At 44.5% G+C, this 22,463-nt stretch overlaps 1 protein-coding gene across 1 annotated transcript in view; it reads right to left on the minus strand.

Annotated features, from left to right (window-relative positions):
* The window catches only part of RAB11FIP2 (RAB11 family interacting protein 2), a 133,143-nt gene that overhangs the window by 67,018 nt on the left and 43,662 nt on the right, over positions 1 to 22,463 (minus strand). The window contains exon 2 of the mRNA XM_086922920.1: positions 1,957 to 2,402. Coding sequence (XP_086779046.1) covers positions 1,957 to 2,402 — 446 coding nt within the window. The remainder of the gene's footprint in view (positions 1 to 1,956; positions 2,403 to 22,463) is intronic.

The following is a 22,463-nucleotide window of genomic DNA, read 5'->3' on the forward strand; positions in this document are numbered from 1 at the left end:
CCAAAGGGTGGCAGTGATGAACCAAAGGGTGGCAGTGATGAACCAGAGAGGGACAGTGATGAACCAGAGGGTGGCAGTCTTGAACCAGAGGGTGGCAGTCTTGAACAAGAGGGTGGCAGTCTTGAACAAGAGGGTGGCAGTGATGAACCAGAGGGTGGCAGTGATGAACCAGAGGGTGGCAGTGATGAACCAGAGGGTGGCAGTGATGAACCAGAGGGTGGCAGTGATGAACCAGAGGGTGGCAGTGATGAACCAGAGGGTGGCAGTGATGAACCAAAGGGTGGCAGTAATGAACCAAAGGGTGGCAGTAATGAACCAGAGGGTGGCAGTGATGAACCAGAGGGTGGCAGTGATGAACCAGAGGGTGATGAACCAGAGGATAGTAGTGATGAACCAGAGGGTGGCAGTCCTGAACCAGAGGGTGGCAGTGGTGAACCAGAGGGTGGCAGTGGTGAACCAGAGGGTGGCAGTGGTGAACCAGAGGGTGGCAGTGGTGAACCAGAGGGTGCTGTGATGAACCAGAGGGTGGCAGTGAAGAACCAGAGGGTGATAGTGATGAACCAGAGGGTGGCAGAGGTGAACCAAAGGGTGGCAATGGTGAACCGGAGGGTGGCCGCGATGAACCACAGGGTCGCAAACAGGCTAGACACGTAGAAACAACATGATCGCGACCGTTGCGACCACACAAGTAAGTTCGCGTTCCCGAACGTGTAAAATACCCTTGCGAACTGGCAAAAACCCTTGCGAACACGCAATAAAAACAAATTTGCACGAATTCGCAGATTTTGCGAATTGCGAGTTCGCGGAACGCGAATTCGCACATTTCGCCCATATTTAACAAAAACACACACACTAATCTCTGTTTTGAAAGTCCTAAAAAATGCTGACTAATATTGAGTTTTTCACTTGGTATCCCAACCAATCCCCATTCCTCTTTCTTTCCCTGTCCCTTAAGCCCCCCTCATGCACCCTGCTTGTCCTATAACATTCTTTAAACATGATATGCCTGCAGGATTTATTTATAATGTTTTTGTTGGGACATCTGATGCTCACCCCCACCCTCAATCTTACCGACCAAGCTATGCCCCTGCTCCCCTGGCCAAACGTAATTCTTTAATCAATAGTCTGGAGCCCCTTGAACGTGATGCTGAAGGTGGCTGTCTAGTATTTACTTGCATAGCACCAGGTCTGCGAGTGGAAGAGCGATTAAACTCTTTTGAATAGCAACACTGCTCACCATCTCTCAGTACTAGACCAGCTGGATACTGAGAAGGAAAAGATAATATCTATTGACATCGTTTCTAGAAGTCTCAAAACTCTAGAAGTGACCCATCAACTTATGCTATAGAGATTAGGGGGGAGGATGCTTCTGCAATAAGTCGTGGGATGTGACATCTTCCGCCAGACACAGGGCATGAGTGGCACATTTTTTTAAAGATTAAAGTGGTCTTTACCAATAGTGTGCTCACACAGTGACGCAATTGTCTAAATCTGAGGTGCACTGTGTAGGTGAAGGAGGTTTGGAGTCTAGCTGGGCTTTGAGTTTCACCACTCCCCATGCAAATTAGCGCCACAGGTTAAAAGGGATGGCATTTATTAATTAGATAAAAATAGATTCCACGTGGCCCACTCACGCTGGTCTCTCATAGGAGTTAGTTTGCGAGTAGTCCAGACTGTGGCGTGCAGCAGGGCTGGGACAAAGTCATGGGTCAGACCAGTTTTGGTATCAATTTGCTGGCCCCTTGATGTTTCTGATGCAGGCCTTCATAATTAAGACATCTGCTAGGAATTTTTGGACCATTGCTTTGTACCAGCTGGATAGAGTGCACTGAGCATCCACGATATGTACATGCATTTCAAAATACTGGCACAATACATGAGCAAAAAGGCAACAATAATGAGCCAATGTGACAGTCGGACCAGGGTACGACATTATATGAAAGTGGTCGTACTCACCGCTGTCCTCACCAGAGATGACAGAGTCTAGCTGCCGCTGGATGGGTAGGCTCTGTCCAACACCTCCAGGCCTGGACCCTGGTGGGACCATCAGATCTGACATGGAATGCGCTGCGGATAGCCGCTGCGGGCCCAGGAGGAAAGGTTTCCGGGGTTTGGCCTTTGACTGGGGTTCAATAACAGGGTCAAGTGGACCCACTAGGCTGGCATCGGGTGTGGAGCCACTGCGACTGGGAATTATAGCGGAAGAGGTGTCCGAGAAGGTGCCATCATGCTTACGGAACTTCACCTTATCCTTCAGCTTGGAAAAGGGTGAGCGGGACTTGTCCTTCATGGACAGGTCAAACATGCTGGCTGTCATGTTGTTCCTTACAAACTGGATGCTGGCCTTGATCTCACCACGGTCCTTTGACTTCTTTCCTGGTTTCGACTCGAGCTTGAACCATCTAAAACAGAGGAGAAAATAAAGGTCATATGATCTAAAGTCAGTGTCCCAGCAGTACAACTTCAATGATATAGGTTGCAGTATTTCCGTTTTTAACTCTCATCTTATAATGGAGCACAGGTGTTGGGAGCGGAAGTGATTTTTCCAGGTTCACCATTTTTTCTGTCAAGTGAGAAAGGTGGATTAGAACGCAGGTATCCAGCTAGCAATAGGCCATATTTCTCCTGTAGAACGCAACTCTTCCACCATCTTTTTCTTGATTTAGGAACATTAACAAGTACTAACGTTGTAGAGTTTTAGCTGCAACCCTTGAGTGAGGTCTACAGTGCCCCTTGGAGTAAACCCCCATGTAGTATCCTCTAAATGGATCTTTAGTTTATCAACCACTGGGCATTATGAATAATAAAATGGATAGTTGATAACCCTGCTCTCTGAATACATGTCTGTAGGACTACGGTTCTCCAATACAGGACCAGTCCATGACCAGTGACTCTTCAACTTGCTGGAAGTATAATACCCTTAAAATGGTAAGAATAGCATAGATGTGACTTTGGGCTGGTATATAAACCTCATCCTGCCCAATCAGAGTTCCTCAGCTTGCCTAGGAAACTGCCTAAAAGAATGTTGCCTTTCTTAAGTGGCTAGTGGCCTAAAATAAAAGACTGATTGTATTTGATTGGGTAGCTCGACCCTAATTCAGGACACAGAATCAAATATTCCTGCCCCCCCCCTAAAGTTGGGACTTTGACTAGTAACACCTTCATAAACTGGGTTAGCATTAAAAGTGACTTCCTGCACGTGGGGAATAGCTCCCTTCCCTCAGCTGGGAACAAGCTTGGTGAAGTCTTCTAGACCATAATTGGAGGGCTCGCCTACCTCAGTTGCTTGTCAAGGGAATCATCCCCCATAAAAGGAAGATGGAAGCATACACCTAAAGGCAGTCTATCCTGAAACCATGACATGCATCAACTTAATGAATTGTAGCAAGCCATGGTGGATAGCTGATCAGAATGACTGAGGATGTTTTAACGTGCAGGTGAATAGCTCTAATTAGTGACCCTGCTTGATGGGCATACTCCTCTTCTACCACTACCTGTGTAGCTTAGCTGCCAAAAGCAAATCCCACACCTTTATGCGGTGAGCAAATGCGGATCCCGGCCCGATCTCCACTCCCATCTGACCTCTGGAAGAAATTGTTACGGTCCAGCAATCAACAGCCCTACACCAGATGCAGATGTTCACAAGAATTAGGCACACTAATTTCCAACCTTCTAATGGCATGACTAATCTGCGATGCCACAGAAGCAGTAGGGAGCCTTTGGCACAGTAATAACTCGACTGCGAGGGATAAGAGATGAAATACAGTCCTCAGACCCTCTAACAAGGACGACAAAGGTCTTCGCCCAGGACACATGAAAGGAAGTACAAAACATTTCTATGGCTATTTGATATAAGGACATGGGCCATTGTTATCATCTGGTGAAAATGATACTTTGTGGTACAAGAGAAGAAAGACAGACAAAACGCAAAAAAGAAACCCTATTCCAACTCATGGGGATGGTGACATTGAATTATTCAGCTGCCCGAGCCCCATCTTTGACCATGAGGTCTGAGGTACCATGGCCTTGGTAACCACAACATCATGAAACCTTTAAAGAAATAACTACGACTTACTAAAATGTTCAAGGAGGAAATCATTATCCAACTGCTACTTCTTTAAAGTAACCGAGAGACGATTCTTTTTTTGCCACCAGCTGTGCCATTCTGAAATATTGTAAAACTTTGTGGCTGACCTTCTGTAGTCCACCTGACATATAAACTCAGTGGAGGAATTGCATGCGCTTTTGTGATGCTGTGTTAGCCTGTCAGTGCCACCTGAAGGTAAGAAAGGTCCATTTAAAACTTATGTTTGGGGGTATTTTATGGTCCCCGTAAATAAACGCAGCCTCAAGTACTTTATGGATGGACGGACGGGTGTCATTGCTTCCCCTCCCTCTCTCATCTCATTGCGAGTGGTCGCGTATGCTTGTGACCGCTTGCTTTGCGAAACTGAGCCTTCGTGTTGAGAAAGCTGCAGCTCAAGTAAAAATCTAATTGAGCGGCAGAAACGAAGCAGGGCCCGTCTGCGCTTTGCATGGTGCCATTCGTGATGATTGTACAGTGTGGTCATCACCTTGCACTAAAAATCACAGCGCACAGCATTTATCTAACTCACTCCGCCGCTAGCGGAGCTCCGTGTAGCGTGGCGGAGTCAAAAGTGTTTACTCTTTTGCATTAGGATTTCTTGTGACAATGGAAGTGGTGGGCCACACAGAGGAGATTATTCTTTTTCAACTTGTAAATGAATACAGTCGTGTCAGCTGCGCCGACCTTTAGCATTTTAAAGTTGTAGAAGAGTTCTGCGATTTAAGAAGGCTACGGTTTTGCTTACATAAACACAGCTCATGTACAGGAGCACACCCATGGAGTATTTTTTTTCGAAAGCCTGTAAATGTGTAGATTCATTTATTTTATGTCATCTTAAGTCCCTGAGCATAAAACCTTACTTCATCCTCTATCTTGCTATGTACATTTCATCTTGCACTAAGAGCTGCATGTGGGCTACTGCCAGTACAGGGAATGGAGTTTGACTCCTTGTTCCCTTAGGCCCTGTAGTCTCTGCGGTTACCCAGACTTAAAGAGCTTGTCTGGAATCACAATTGCATTTGTTAGCTAGCAACAGAAGGTAGATAAAGCTGGCAGCTGCCAATCAACTGAAACTCTAGTTACTGATTTGGGAAAAGGAGTTACAGGATAGTACGGTTTGCAGTTGTTTGTTTTTTATACTACAGGAAGTGTTTTTAAAGTGATACATGGAAAATTAAAAAAAAAGTGATAGATAGAATTCTTGAATTAATTTCAGCCACTGGTAATTACTCTAGGCCTCATTCCAATTAATCGTTTATTTGCCCACTGTGCCACCTCAGATTAGTCAGAGCCATAGGCAAATCAGCCTAAGTGCTGCTTTAACCCCTTCCCTGCGCCGCGAATTCTGCCGCAGCGCGGGGGGGGGGGCTAGAGGGTGGGCGTGGCACTCCTGTACTTATGAAGGCTCCACGCCATGAGTCACGGGCGGCATGTTCTCATGACAGCGTGGAGCCGCCATGACCCCGCCCACTCATTATTTCACCTGCACAGGCGGGGAATTTGTGCCACTTTTGAACGGAGCGACATGACGCTCCAAGCCATCATGAACACACGCCGCCCGTGACTCATGACGGCATGGAGCCGTCATAAGCACCCAAAGGGTTGATAGGAAAAATCCAGCCAAACTGCCAAGCCAGGTCCTCTTCGAATTGGAACAGAAGCAACGTTAGAATAGCTGTCATAACAAAATTGTGTTCAGTCCACAGAAAAGAGCCTCACTGATATGGCGAGTGAGTACCTTAAAAAGTATTCGGAGAAACCATTACTCTGGCAGAAAACGTTAAAAGTTTGGGCGCAATCATAGACCAAGAACTTACAGAAATATTAAAACCGTAGTTTCTTTCAACAGTATACATTGCTGAGCCCTTTCTCTCTCCTTGACACTATTGACAGAGCCTCATAAGTGGGAGCAGCCCCTAACTTTAGCCTTAATTTTCGTAATACTTTGCAAAATCCTAAAATACTGAAATTAAAGCAACCATGGCAGCTATGAAATACTGGAATTACATTGGCTTCCAGTCGCAAATATAACAGGCTTCAAAACAGCATGCATGGCACATAAATACATTCATGACCTAGCTCCCCTCCAACCTGAAAGATAAAATTCAAATTTACACTTCACCAAGGGATGCAAGATGTGTGAACCAAGTGCATTTAGTCATTCCCTGAACAAAATTGGCCACCAAAGGAGGAATGAATAAGCATACCTTGGCACATAGCCATTACATTCAACAACCATCCTTCTAATCGAGCTCTGAATAGTTTCCTCTTTAAAAGTCTTCAAAAAGCACAATAAAACGTGGCTGTTGAGGATCTTCTTGTATGCAGACCAGTCCTTAGGGATCCCATACTCTGCAAGTGTTTTCATGACATGTTTATTGCATACAATTTTTCACATGACAAAAAAAATTGCCTCCACTACTTCAGTCTAACTAAGCCCTACATTACAGGGTAAATCTATGCAAGTGGTTGTAGAGGTGTGCAGAGCAAATGTACAAATTAAAGTAGTAGGCGATGTAGTGGATGCTATATTTCTGTAGGTGGATATTGATCATATCTATATAGTGGCATTTAACCAGTGCTAACGACTTGCTGAACCAATTGACTGGGAGGTTCTCGTTCATGTTGTCCTGAGACCCATTAGCATGTACAAGTGTTTTAGTTCTAGCAGACCTCCAATACACTATTGCATTTTTTGGGGACTGGTTTCATGTTGGGGATGCCTGACGACGCCTATGTACATGTCAAACATTTTATATTGGGTGGTTGGTGGATGGGGTGTATCTTGGCATTTTGCTATGGGGAATCTGTGAGCTGTTGTGGACAAGGCAGTAGAGGGGAATTTTATGTTTAGAAAGATGCCGATAGGGGGCCTGGGAGAGTGTAGGGTACAGCGGTTCTTTACCTAGGTTCTGCAACTGTAAAAGCACATACACATAAAAACGAAAACTGAAAAGATTAAAAAGCTGCGGTAACGTGAAAGATAAGAAAGTGAAAGAAACATTTAGTTACGATCCTTTGCTTGATTCGATGGAGAAGAACAAGTACAGCAAGCAATATCTAGTATGGACAATTGGTGGCCTCAAATGAAGCACTGGTATGCAGACAAAAAGAAATGCATTAGTAGCAAAAAAGACAAAGTGATAGAGTCTAGATTATTTTTTTTCTTTTTGAAATAAAACCAAAATTTAAAAAGCTCCAAACGTCCCATTAAAATTAAAATTTCAATTGTTGTTTATTTTTTGTTTATGAATTAAATTAAATATTCTATTTATGCTTTTTTTATGTACACTTGTTTGTGTATTATTATTTTTTTTTAAAGTTAAAATCGTAGAAACTGCTAAAACCTGGACTCCAGCTTCAAATAGTGGTTCAGTCAGGGGACCACAGAAGTCAAAATGTTGAGCCAGGTTGATCACCATACTGAATACAACACATATGTGACTACTCAAGTAGGCACAGGAATTTATGTTGCACATGCACGGCTGGCAAACGAAAAATAATAAAAAGATTTGCTTTGTACAGTGCTTGCTTCCATACTCCTGCAGTTATAGAGTGCTATTAATAACAGGTTTCTTAATGGTCCATTCCACTGGAACTCTTCTTCATGTTGACCACAGAGATTGAATTAGCTGCACTGGTATCCAAGTTTTTACCTACCGTTTACACACATAGCAGGCACTTTAACCAACCTAATTATATAAATACATTTATATTCTTCAAATTTGCATAGCTGTGATACTCGTACTTTTTTTTTTTTAAATCAGAGAGAGAGAAAATTAATTTGTGTTTCTAAAGCAGACCGCATAACTGAGTCTTTGCAATGCGGATATTTGGAAAGTTTATGTAGTATCCTGCTCTGAATTCAGTCACCTGAAATGCAAATGTCGCTGTAGGATTTAATTAATCAGCCTTGCCAAGCAGCAACGAGCACCTGCGTCGCATTAACTCAGTATGTTGTCAAATTTGGATTTCAATTTTCTGAATGGTTCGTCGGTCTTAGCGTAGAGCCCACCAAAAACGGCGGCAGACTAGTCATCATATACTGGGTGTCTGTCTGCCACCATTTTAGGTGGTTTTAACACACACTCAAAGGCAGGAACCAGTGAAGGCTTTGCTGTTGGTTCGGTCTCCCTCTGCCACCATTTTAAATGTAAAAGAGAGCAAATGGAACTTCAACATTTTCCCGGAAGACTTGGTTCCGCTTTCCGGAGTGAGAACTTTAACTTGAATGTGGCTTCGCCCATTAAGAGAAGTGTTGCTACACACTTGTGCTTAGTGCATTGTTGTTTCTCTGGTCAGAGCTACCATAAGAAATTAACCAATTATCTATTCAAAATATATATCAGGTACTCCAGCCAGCTCTTGCTCCCCCCATACGTTTTGAAAGCCATATTTCTAGAATCAACTGCTGGCACACTGAGGAGTGTGATCATCACTCCTTCATATCATAAAGAGAGTTACATCAAACCAATCCACAAAAAGTGGGGTCTTGCCATGGCTAGACCGTCCAACTAGAGTCCAATACCCAATGATAATTTCTATGTAAGCGGATTCCTACTTTTGAGAAATGTATAGCTTTCTCTAATTTCTCTGGCTTCTTTGAAAAAAAAAGCCGAATCATCAGACAGAAATGATTCAAGCTGGGCAGAGGAACTCCACCAGTACTAATATCCATCAACGATGACCTCAAAAACTCAGTTAATGTGAATGGAGTCGCTACTCTAAACACTACTAGCTCAAAAAGCGTTTCCCCTCACAATGCTGAGCCCTTTCTTTTTGCAAGAGGCGGTTTGTGTTAAAGCATTCTTTACTTTTTTCATCAAACCGTATCCAGGCCAAATTAGCGTCCTTTTTCCCCCTCACATTTTGGAAATTCTAAACGTATCTAGGGTATATGGATTCCAATGGAGGAAACAATTTGATATGTAGAATGTGTGTTTTTTGCCAGCCTTCGGGAACAAGAAGAAATGTAAAAAATGTTTACCACATTTTTTCAACTTTCTAAATGGTAATCAATTTTTCATATTTTGTGGTTTTTATCTGCTTGCACTATGTGGCACAAAACTATGTGAAACTTATGGATGAACCTGCAAAGCTATACATTACATGAAAAGTAAACAAAATTCTAAATTCATCAAAGGATCACTTGTGAAGATCATTCAAAGGTTGTTCAGAGAAACTAATCATTGAAATAAAAAACAAATATACTATATTGGAGACAATAAAAAAGCGGGGACTGTAACTTTCTGCTTTGGTGGACAGTTTACCAAAGTAACATACTGTTACACTGAAGCTTTCAGACGCAGGGATATACTGTATATATTGATCGTCCAAAAACATGCAGTACCAGAGCCATCGTCCCCTTATCGGGTATGGGGGATGGTGTGAAGAAGAAAGGAAACGGGGGTGGGGGGGGATTAGAAAGTGAGAAAGAAAAATACAAGAAGTTTGCTATTCTTGCACTTGTCTCGGATCCCTACCGTGGGGGCATGCTGCACTCTGCCTCGATTTATTAGGTAAATGTGATGAATGAAAAAGGAGTACGATGGAAAGCTTTGCGTTTTTGTAAATGTGCCCAAGAATCTGGGTTTAGGAATAGTGGGGTTATCCAAAAAAACATTTGATCCAAAGAAGCAGTTTCTAAAACGGGTTCTATCTTTAACACTGAGTTCAATTTGTAAGCATAAAATAGACTGAAATTCAACAGATAACAACAACAAACATTCTATAGTCTCTGGTCCCATATTTTTCTTAATTAAAAAGGTGCCCCAATTGTGTAGGTGGGTTAATCAACCACAACAAGAAAGGCCTCCAAATGCAACACAAAGGCATTAAGGGCCAGATGTACGACCATTCCATTTTGCGAGTTGCAAATTGCGACATTCTGCAACTCGTAATTTGCGACTCGCAAAATGTTATATACAACAGTGTCTGAGACACTATTTGCGATTCTCAAATGGGTCGCAAGGGACCTGCCTCATTAATATTCATGAGGCAGGTTGCAATTGGCAACCCATTGGGAATGGCCTACAAACACAGGGATGGTGGCCTGCTGGGGACAGCAGACCCCCCCCCCCCCCCCACGTCTGCGTTTGCTTTTTAAATAAAGGTATTTTTTTTCCAAATGTAGCCCGTTCTCTTTAAAGAAATAATGGGATGCATTCCCCCAAAAATAATGAAATGCTTTCTTTAAAATTTTTAAGGGCTTTCTGTGGTCCATGGGTCACCGACTCGCAAAACAGGGTCTGTACATACTGCAGCCCTTTTTAGCGGTGCAAACAGGCAGATTTTCCGTTTACGACTGCTAAAAATGGTCACACATCTGGCCCTACGAGTTTTCCTTGGTATTTCACTCTTTGTGGCAATGTGGGGCGGGCGCTGCAGTATTTGGAACCCGCGTCAGCTAGCACACATGGAATGGTAACAACTTCAAACATTTCTGAAAAAATGGAAACCTGGAGTAATCCAGGTTGGTTTGACCTGTGTGCATCTCACCTCTTTTTCTTAACCAGAATGCCTTACACCAGAATGCCTTGCAATCATCACATTTTGTCTAAAATGCTGTTTTTTCCCCAGGTTTCTGACAAGGAAAGTATGGAAATATGCAGGGATCATAAAGTCACACAACTCAGCACTCTCCATTTTCTCCTAATACAAACAGTATCCCACTTACGAGGCTGGGCCAATCACTTGTGACAAGAAAGGTCCCAAAATGCAAGATGCAGATATTAAGATTTGCACTTGAAATTTCATTCTGGGGTTGGAGCAGCTGCGGTACTTTATCCATGGTTAAGTTGCCCCCCAAACCCCAAAGGAAAATCTACAAACCATAGATATTTTTGAAAACTAGACAATGAGGGAAGTCCCAGGTGGTCTGACTTATTTGCAATCCACCAATGTTTCTAACCCAGAATGTCTTTCAAGCATAACATTTTGGCTAGAATTACAGATTGTTCTCTCACTTTGTGAAAAGGGAAAGCTCTGGAATCTGGGGGATTCATAAACCAATAACTTATGACAGGAACACATGAAAATTGTGATCATATGACATTAATATATTATCAATGTGGCTTTTGTATGGTCACTGGTTTGGGCTGTTCTGTTATCAAGCAATAGTCCTAACCATGCACGTGGGACACCATTTTTATCAGGAAAAGTATGGAAAGACTAGTAAGATCTTTAGTAAGGTTAGTAAGAATGTTGCCATTCACTGCATGTTTCTGAGTTTTTCCTGTCACATTGTGTGGACTTTGATTTATTTACCCATACTTTGACATGTTCTGTGCAATCTGGGTAAGAAAACATGCATAGAGCCATGCAAAACATACCTCCCACACTCCCTTCAGTGTCTACTTTTCAGAAATATCTTAAGTTGGGAGGTGCCCCATGGTGTCGGCAGACTGTGTGCCCAAATACTCCAGCCACACCCTTGTTGGAAGTCACCACTCAAAGTATCTGGGTGGCTTGTTCTATTCAGAAAGCACATACATACATGCCAGCTATAAAAATACTCAGGAGAAAAGGGAGATGGATGAATGGTGTAACATTCCCATGGACGAGTAACAAGAGTATTACAGCACAGATACTAAAATCTCACTAGTGGTATACTCATGGCATTTCCTCACTTCATTGTTGAGTTATTTTATTCACTTGACTATATGAATGAAGTTGTGTAGGAACGTAGCTTCTCGCCCACTTTGTGTGGCATTTTTCATTATCAGATCGTCCCATTTAGCAATGTGGAACTTCCTTTAGTGCTGTGATGGGGTGGGTCTTTCTCCCGAGGGCCAAGACTATGTACGGGAATGGTGAGCCGCGGTCCCCCTCTCACCTACTTCTATCCCCTTTCAACAGCCGCCTACACCATATCAGAACGAGGAATGGTTTCCGGATAATGAGTCCCTATGGAGTCTAGACGAAGAAAAGGAACAAGGCTCCTTTAATTGGGGATTCCAACTAGACGACACTCCTCCCATGAACGACGTCAAAAGAAGGAGGAACCAGGAAGAAGACGGACGGCGTTTCCCAGGAGGAGGAAGGCGAGCGAGAGTGGAGAAGGAGAGCGAACCTGGAGAGTCAGGAGGAAGAAGCAGACGAGACGTAAAAGGCCCGGAGTACCATAGACGTCCACGGCAAGCCAAGAGGCCAACGACCCCATGAGTCGCCCTGCCACATTCCCACGGGAGGAGCGTGGCTGAAAGAGGTACGGGCCGGGTAGCGGGTTGGGTGGGCAGACGCAACCATCCTGCTGTCTGAAAGAAGCCCACATGTATATAGTGTAAATATTCTGTACAGTCTGAAATTCCTTCCCTCAGCACGAGCACTTGATTCACAAACCGCCGACTGCGCTTTAACACTTGAGCACTCCGTTTCCTTCACTCCCGGTCCCTCGCACTACAAGCCAGGTCGCCCGTCCTAATACTTGTGTTTGTTTCTTTTGTGTTTATATTGGTATCGAACCCTGAGGGAGACCCCGGACATACAGAGGGCCTTTAATTTGCCATACCAGCTGCAGTCCCTACAACCTGGATCCCTCAAGTAATACCAAAACGGACACGGTGGCTTTTGCACGAGAAAGACTCACAAGCAGAAGAAGAAAAGTATTAATGAAATAAAGCCATCTCTTAAAAGTACCTCTAAAGCCTCTGCCTCAGTCCCTTCTGCCCCGCGACAAGTGCCATGAGCATGGAGATTTCACAAACAGATCTGTATGCATGTATTAACAGTATAAGGGTTGAGTGATCAGTCACTCCTGCCTTGAGCACCTGATTTCTACCTAAATGAGATCTAATGAAAACAAGTCTAGACTAAGGTTTAACTATCTCTTTATGTCACTGTGTCACTCTTAACCGTGAGTAATACTGCACAGGTATACCTTTACTATCTCCACCCCATGGCAGCCTGATTAACCTTAGGAGGACTCGTCTTTCTTATGCCTTTAAAGCACTCACCATGAGTAGCAGGAGACCTCCTTGAGATGGAGTTTGGCTCCTGACCGGCAATGTGACTGCCAAAAATGTAGTAAATAACTGCCAAATTCAAAGCTTCATACTTTGTGATAGTGAAATGGGGGTGTCTAAAGACACTTGCATAATAGAAAGGTTACCTACTTTGGTTGGAACAATTTGAAGGGCTGCATAGGAACAGGCAGAGGAAGGTGCTAACTCAAACTGATTGCGTCACCTCAGTAAGTTTCCCAGAACATCACTTTTGTTTGGTATAAAGTAAAACACTCTGTAAGGCACAGGCCTGGCTTAGATGGATACCGGGGACAGTACAAGTCTCCTGTCACTTTCTTTGCCACGTACAAACTTTGAATTTGTGATATGGCTTACTCTTCTCTGTTACAGGATTACAGTCTACCAAATGTTGGTCCTGCTGCCTTGCAATGTCCTCCACAACTGCTTCTACAGCAGTAAGACCAATGATACCTGGCCACTCAAAGTCAAGGAAGGAAATTAGACTTCCGGTGGCAGTGTGACGAATATGCATTGTACGTCGTCAAATAGATCAGATCAACAACCAAATTCTTGTACTATGTGAAATTTTTAGAAGTCGCATAATATGGTTGAAGTAGTAGGTCAGTTTATCAACTTCGCTCATGTAATTGGTATAATCAAGAATACAGTTGGGCTTTGCAATCTGTCCACTGACCTCAGATAGTGACCAGGGAAGTGCTTTCATGATTAATTGTAGTGAGCCATGTAGATCCCACCTGCCTGAGAATTTCAGGCTATCAGCGATGCAAGGCAAAGCCATGAGCTTTTAGATTTTTTTTCCAACACAAACAAGCGTATGAGGAAAAACATTTGCAGTGACTTTGAACTCACAGACAGGCCACAGTGCCAGCATTGTACAGCTCACTGGACAGCTGTATTCCTGCATAGAAATTGTTGAACTAAAAGTTATAACTTTATGAAAGAGTGATTGTTCAAGATCCGACATAATCTTTTCACTAGATCCTAATATGGAAGGGCAACCTGCAGGATTTATAGTGGAGTCCTTTCCAGGGGAACACAACTTATAAAGCTTGATGCTGTATTGTGCTCTTGCATGGTATATATTGCTTGAATAGCAGCCACCCTTTATAAAGGATCAAAGACTCAACTGCTACATTCTTCCCTAGAGTATAAATCTCAGGAAACTTGGAAGAGAAATGTTGCACAACATCCTGAAGAATCTTTCACAATCTGTTTTTTTTCCGGCAATGTTGCAGAGTTATCACTGAATTGCAGCATATGCTGTAGAACATATCAAAAGATCTAGGTTCATGGCAGGTGGATGTTGCCCTAACAATAAAAGGTACTGCTGGTTTACACAATATTCTCATGAGAAATGTAAGGCTGCACCATTTTTTCCACTAACCATGTGAATCCGGAGTCTACAGGTGTGCCCAGAGCCGTCCTTCATTATTTAACTTAAGGCTTGGACAGCAGTCACCTAACTAGATGTCATATATTTTTCCTAGTTAAAAAAGGAAGGGGAAGGAGGAAGGGGGTATGGGGTGATGGGGAGGAGGGAGGAGAGAAAAAAAGTGAGAATGCAAAGCAGTGCATGTGAGAGCAGAGCACAGCTGTATTACAATCAAAAAAGTATTAGGATTTGATAATGAATTAAAATTGTATGTTGAACCACTGCAGCATCGCAGGGTTTGCTAACTGGGGAGAAGGCAACCTGCATGGGAAGAACATATACTGAAACATGCAACCCACATATCAATAAGGCAAATAGAAAAATAATTATAATAACAATATTGAAAGAAGCAATAAAGGAAAGCTGTACCAATTATGAGTGTATGACAACAAACAGTTAGGGTCCAAACTCCCATGTGGTTTCACAACAGGATTACAATTCACAAACAAAATTCACTTGACAGATGTGTTGGCACACACTTTATATTTAAACAAGAGAATGAGGGGGTTGGTTGGGGAGGCGTGGAGTTTCATAAAGCCCCTATTCGCAAATTCAAAATGGCAGCGGACAAACTTGATTAGCCCACACAAGGAAGGGAAAATGGTCAAATATGTATTGCCCCCAACAGAAGTTTCCCGTTGAAGGAAGGTGGATACCGGACTATGGTTACCCCAGATTTTTTGCCTAGTGTTTAGCTGGTTTTCGGCTTAGTTGGCCTGGGATCCTGCTAATCAGGGCCCCAGGCTATCTGCTCTCTCTGTAAAATGGACTCCATGTACCCTAGGTACATCTCCAATTGGATATTGGGTCACCTTATTAGCCCCTGTACAGTGTACTATAGGTACCCAGGGCATAGGTGCATCCAGCGCCTACCAGGGGCTGCAGCATGTATTATGCCACCCCTGGCTGGCTATCCAAAATGACACAACTGGCTGAATACTCAGCTGGGGAAAAGTGGTGTAATCACCCCTTGCTTGGATATAGTATACCTATATCTAAACCTATATCTGGACACATATGCACCTATAAGTCACTCCTATGGCAGGCCTTATCAATCCTGGAGGCAGAGTGATTGGTTTTATGTGAGATGGTGCCCTACCATGAGCTGAGCCTGTCTGCAGCTGTCGGGACCAACTCCCTCAGCTGTTCCAGGATATTGCCATACCATATACTCTTAAGTGCATTATAATTAGGGCTCCCGGTTTTATGGTATTTATTTTTTTGCCATTTCCGTCTGTATTTATCCATATTTATTTTTCGGGCATTTTTTCTGTATTTATCCACATTTATTTTTGCCGCAAGCAAAAGACGACGCTACAGCTAGTATTTTTCCACATTGATTTATATTGACAATGCACACATGTGCTCAGTTGTTATTGGTCAACACTATACATTCATCTGAAAACAACCTTAGCCATTTGCAAAATGTCCCAAATATGCTTAAAAGTGCCATCACAAGCCGTTTGTCTCAGAGCCTTGCAGTTTCTGTCATTGGCAGAGTGCCACATCCTCTCCCCCACTGAACACCATACAGCCCCACTAAGAGAAACTCACACTGCCTTCAGCTGCCTCAACAAAGTGAAAAGATGCCTCTCTTAAGTATGTGTGAAGTGATAACAGGTGTGAGCCTTTGTTTCCCAATTGTGGCATTTGCTTCTAGTTGTGAGGCTCCTGGCTGCTCACACCCAGTTCGGACACTCGAACAGATGGAGGCCTGATGACCCCTCAGAATAGGCCATTGTTATGGGCCAAGCAGGAGTCAGAATAATTATTAATGGAGACGCTTTTATGGGCAGTGATAAATAGTAATATCTTCCCTCTGACACCCCGGGCCTCCCCTTTTCCTATGAGATGAGTTAGGAATTCAGAGCTGAAAACTCTGAAAACGAAAAACATTGTACTCATCCAGCTAGCACATCTTAGCCATTAATATCCAAATTAAACTCCCTGCTGCTTGCACTGCTGAGTGAGTCCGGACTTCGTTTGACTAATCAGATTCACTGTCAAAGCAACATGTTTTGTCACTGGCTGGGATTCTGTTTTGCTTTGCAGAAGTATGGGCCACTTTGCTTTTGTTTACTCACCTACCAGAGCTTGGCGCTGCCTGATCCACTCGGGAACTGTCGGGATCGGACTTCTTCTAAGTAATGCCCAAATCCATGCATCCTTGGCCGTCCAATCAAGAATTGACGCTGGAGCTGTTACTGGTGTCCACACCCGGCCTGCAGTTACCAAAACGCGGGAAGCAGGCACCTTGAGTCTGCGCAGTGTGTCTTCAGAAATCATGATGACAATCTGCGCAGACTCGAATCTTCTGCTCCATTCTCGCCTGCCTGCAGCCTCTACCCCACCCTTTCCCACCTTCTCACAAGCAGCTTTAGAGAATGTAAATGTGGATCAGCGCCGCTTGCAGTGACACACACACACGAGACTCATTAGAAATCAATTCAACCCACAGCAATAAAGACAAGGTGCGTGTGTCTTGTGTTTTTGAATGAAAATAAAAATGAAAACGGACAAATTCAATTATTTTTAATGTACACTGACTATCCCAATGCCGACCCAGGGGGTGAAAGTGACGGGGGCGGAGCCCCCACACCCTCACACAAAAACCGCCACTGTCTCTATGCCTAATGCGGGGGTGCTGGCCCCCACTGATGTTAAAAGGTGGATTTGTGATTTAAAAGGGAGAATCCTTGCAGTTGATTCCCGGCTCCGGCTCGGCCCGCTGGGGACAGAAGAAGGTACTGCGGGCTGGGAACAAAGGTGGCACGTCTCAGGGTTTAGAGGCAAGGGGCGACGTCACGAATCCCTTGTGGCCAGCGATTCTGGTTTTTCAAAGACCTGTGAAGTACTCTGGTGAGTCTCAGCCCGGGCTGACGCCTCTTAACGCTCTAAGGAGGGGGAGACACCAGACGCAACGCAGCACAGCAAAATGTACTCATATTTTCCCGTTTATATATATATAAATACAGACAAAGGAAAACTTGTTTTCCGTCTGTATTTATATGTATAAATCCGTAAAAACGGAAAACCGGGAGCCCTAATTATAATCCTCGTGGTTACTTGCTAACTTTAACTTGGCTTTATCAAAACATGTCGTGTAAGGTGTCATACGCTTTGGAATACTACCCCCTCGCCAGTCCTGGCGACGGGGGTAGCATTCCACCCTTCTAGAGGGAGAAGACATGTTACCTTGCTTAAACGCAGTTAAATCTAACCAGAGCCCCAGCATCACAAACTGGATGCTGCTGCCACAGACACGAGTCTGGCCTTCTGCTGCTGACCGAAACTCCGGCAGGGGAGGCCTGGACAAATGGTATCCTGTCACAGGGAGTTGTTACACCACCCCAGACAGGAGATAGTGGATTGTAGCAGGGAGGGTTGAATGAAACTAGACACTGCCTGGGGCGCACAAGGCACCCCATGCATAGTCCAGTTCAAGACGGTGCTGGGGCACTCCAGCCCCAGCTCTGGTGCGAAACTGGACAAAGGGAAAGGGGTGTAATCACCCCCTTCCTGGGTCCCACCCATAGGAGGGACCTAGCAGGTGATCCAGCCCTTTGATTTGGAATAAAGGTAGGAACCGTGCCAATGCAATTTAGATCATCTTGACTCAAACTTTGAAACGAAACTCGGGACCCTTAGACATCCTACTCAACGTAGAAGACTGAAGAATCTCCATTGTGGTCAAGGAGTGGCCACCCTGTGCAAGCAGGCACCGTCAGCGCGATGAGGCTTTCTTTGCCGTTGCTCCCGGCGGAGCTCGAACGACAGAGACTGTAGCGTTCTAATCTAGGACCCTGATCGATACTGTGACCTTATGCCCCTATTCGGCTATAAATCCATGTATTCCCTATATTGGCATAACCGTTCAAGTGCAATATTCAGAAACTCGTCTCTGGCCTCACACGAACAGAGCCACATTTCAGAATAGCTTTCTCTGCCACTTCCTTTGCAACCAATTAGTGCAATGACATAGCAGAAGTTCCTAGATTAACACTCCGAGTTCTTCAACAAGATAAAAACTCAGCAACCTGGAAATCCCCGCTTGCTGTGTTTTGATTAGTAATAGAACTCTAATGAGCACTGATAGACGATCACTTCCTAGTGACATCTTTATTGACGTCTTATGTCCAAAAACGTACGTCAAACAAGGCACCTTTCAGGTATAAATACTACCAACGTTGCCTTAAGCAATAGCTGTTTGCTGTTGTGTTGCTGAAGCTAGCTGCCTCAATGCCATCGCTGCTGTCTTCGCTGAAGCTGAAGAAGCTGTCATTCTGATGATACCATAGCTGCTATCGCTACTGTTATCGCTGCTAACTAGAGAACGATGGTGTGGTGAACCTAGGAGCTGAACAGCCGTCCCCCTGCAAGAGCCCAGCAGATGCAAGCTGCCCGCGGACGCTGCCCCTCCTCCTACTCCTCGACGCGCTGAGAAGAGACGCTGTCTTTCTCCTGCAGAGAAATCCAGCTCCGGCGTTTCTGGTCTACCCTTGCGGGTGACTGGGATATCGAGCCCTGAGGGAGATACCAGACCTCCATCATTCTATTCCAGAGGTATGGTGTTGACTAAACCCTTAGAGAGAATTCTTGAAGCAAACCTTGGCAAAACCAACTTAACTTAAAGCTACTTACTTACTCCCCTCCCAAGTATTAGGCTTAGGTCAGGTACACTGGGGTAGGCGTAGTTAGAAGCACCAGTTGAGTATTTTAGCCTAATGTATATATGAATGTATATATGTTTTATTCATTTTAAACCATTGTATGGCTAAGAAACCATATCAATGCTTTTACAGTATTATTTCGCAATACTTATCTTACTGTACGTACTTTTTATAATAACAAGTCTTGCAATTGTGGCAATTCATTTCTCTTGAGAAGAAAGACTGTTCAATAAATGTTACCCTTTATTGACAACGCCCGTCTCTCTATTCTCTACATATTGTGAAAGTAATCTGCACCAACCTGACTGAGTAAAATAACTGTCTATTGTTTCACACGACCCTAGAGATTGACTCTTGATCTGAGGAGCAAAGTTGTCATGTTGCACGGTTGTTGGAAACCTGAATCCCTTCTTGTCTGTACCAGGGAAGCTGATCACTTCCTATTCAGAGAAGAAAGTTTCCAGTGACCTCTGAGCTAGTTGGTAACAAACCCAATTAAGTTTAACATAGTCAGTGGAGGCCTGGAAGATCCGCACTTCTACGTCGATACTACTGTTTATGTTATTCCATGCGCAGGGCCTATTGGGAAAATAGGAACTACACTACAAGACCGACAAGACCTGGACTCCCAGACTTCCAACAGCCCGATCCACAGTCTTAGCAAAGCTTAGACCCGTGGAGGAGACGAGAGACGTGGAACCGGCCATCTTGAAAAGTCAACTAAGTGCTTCCAGCGCAGCCCCTGAGGTACCTTTGACGCAGTGCTTTGGGGTTTGAGAAGCCCCAGCTCCGAGCAGCCTGGTCTCCAAAGATCACCTCTCCACACACTCTGAGTGCTGCGTGGGGCCCTTTTGCACTTTTCCTGCTCGACGCGTTGTCAGGTAGCTTGCTCGTTGGCTAGTGGCCTCTGTAACGACGAAACACCGAAACTGCACTGCTGGTCTGGTTGCTCCAGACTGGCCCCAGCTCCCCTGAAAAGGAGCCATCGATCTGACCTTCCCGGTCCGATTACGACGACATCTTCGCATCCTGCGTGGGTTGCCTTTGCCAAGGCTTGGTGACTCTGAATAGAGTACCGACACCGCCGACAGCAAGAGCCTTCGTGGGAGAGCTCATGTTCACCAGCTGGTCATCCTCGATCCTTCCTGGTCCACGTGGCAGCAGAGACAAACACCTCGACAGCACCTGATTACAACCAGACATCGCCTGGTTCCTCGCTGGTCACTGGCTAGTGACCTGAACATTGTCCCCTCTGCTTTCAGGTACTCTACATCTTCGATCCACCCTTGGATCCAACTGGACTCTTCTCTCCTGGCCGCCTGCAGCATCTTCATCTACAGGCTCCATAGAACTCCACGGCGAAACCCGACACACTTTGGCACCTATGCACCTGCTTCCCGTGGGTGAGGTAACGAGCTAACTCCGGCGCTCCCATAGGGGATTACACCTCTAGTGTCCTAGTTTTAAGTGGCTAAGTTCTAGTCCAGTCGGAAGTCTCTGAAACCTATAACTTTCTGATTTTTATGCACCATTGACTTGTATGGTAAACGCGGTTGCCTATAGACTCTGCACCCGTATCCTGTGGGCCTCCCGACCTAACCTTCGTTAGTCCAGTGTAGGCCCAGCGATTCCCAAGGCCCTAGGCCTGTTCATTGTTTGTGACGTGGTACTTATACCACTTTCTTAATATATGGTTTGAGTGACCACCCGGCCTATCCATAATTGTGCAGCTTATTGTATGTTATACTGTGTTCTTTGTTTAACGCTTGTGCTCCTGTGCTCATAAAGAGTTAAGGGGATTATTCTAGAAATAAATACATATATTTTATAATATATAACTTGTGTGGTGTCCTTTCATTTGGTATTAAAAGGGATTGCATATGGTAAAACAGCTGGCTTCACATGCCCTCTTGAGTTTAGCCTAAGACTGCTTTGTCCACGCGACCATTAGGATAGCTGGTCTATAAGGTTGACTTACAACCAATCACCATAAGGGTCGTTTGGACTGGTGCAAGGTGCTCACTAGAATAGTGAACACTATATACCAGGCCAACTTCTCACACCCTTATACCAGGGAGGCCAACCCCCAACCTAAAAAATATAGTTTAGTGGAGGATTACTGCTCAGGGATCACAGCCCAGCAACAATCCCAGTGGCCATGATAAATAACAGGACTTCTTACCATAGAGGCACAACTGGAAAGGGGAGGCTCTCTCCTTTTTTAATGGTGCCCTGCTCTTCAAAAACATCACCCGGTGGGGTACAAGGTCACAGGGTTTAAATACAAACACTACAAAAGGCCACTGCCATTTTCCATTCCATGTGGGGGAGGGGGGCAATCTAGGGATCTGCCTCCCATAGAGTAGGGAAAATGGCCAAATATGTATTGGCCCACTGTAAAAAAACATCTCTGATGGTTTAGAGGTGTGTTTTTGCTTTAAGGAGAGGCACCACGGGAAAGGGGAATCCCTTCCAACATCCTGCAGGAGCTGCATCATCCAGTGCATCAATGACATCAGCGCGCCTCCACCATCACTGATGCGGAACAGCAGCAGCTGTCACAGAATACCGTCCGCACCAGCCCCTTTTGTGGTCAGAAAAGTGAGAGAAGCACCAGAAGCTTCCCCACACCTCCTCCGGAGGACAAGATATTCACGCCCTCCACACTCAGGAGGTTGTGAGGAGGACATAAATGTCTCGTCCCCCACACTGAAAGGGTTTAATTGCTAAAGTCCAAGATTCATGATAGATCACAAATTATCCGGTACCTCTGGTCATCTTTTCATCTTTGACTTGCTGGGTGAATGTCAAATAGGGCTCAACAATCCCCGACTTCTATTCAATGTGTACATATCAGTTCTTTCCTAACTCATCAACTCCTTAAAGCTAACCTGCTACAACTATGCTGATAACAGGCCGATCAAATTAAAGCTGGAAAGACCATCAGAGTGCAAGACATCTGGACTGAGCGAATATCTACCGGCAGCTAAACAATGAATGTGAAAAAATTATTTTAAAATGAACTCCTTCAAAACAGAAATACTCACCTATGGATCATAGAAAGATTATAATATTATATCTGCCTGGTCTGTGAAGATGAGGCTATCACAAACCACATCAGCTGCTGTGAGAAACATCCCTGTGATCATGGACTCCAACCACTCACTGACTACATATGTTCCCTTACTTAAGGCAGCGCTCACAACATGCACAAGGCACTAGTGATATTGAATCTGAAGACAATTAATCAGATAGCAGCAATGAATACAGAAAGCTTCAGCCAGAAATGT

Source organism: Lissotriton vulgaris, chromosome 5 (assembly GCF_964263255.1).
Source record: "Lissotriton vulgaris chromosome 5, aLisVul1.2, whole genome shotgun sequence".
NCBI classification, from domain to species: Eukaryota; Metazoa; Chordata; class Amphibia; order Caudata; family Salamandridae; genus Lissotriton; species Lissotriton vulgaris.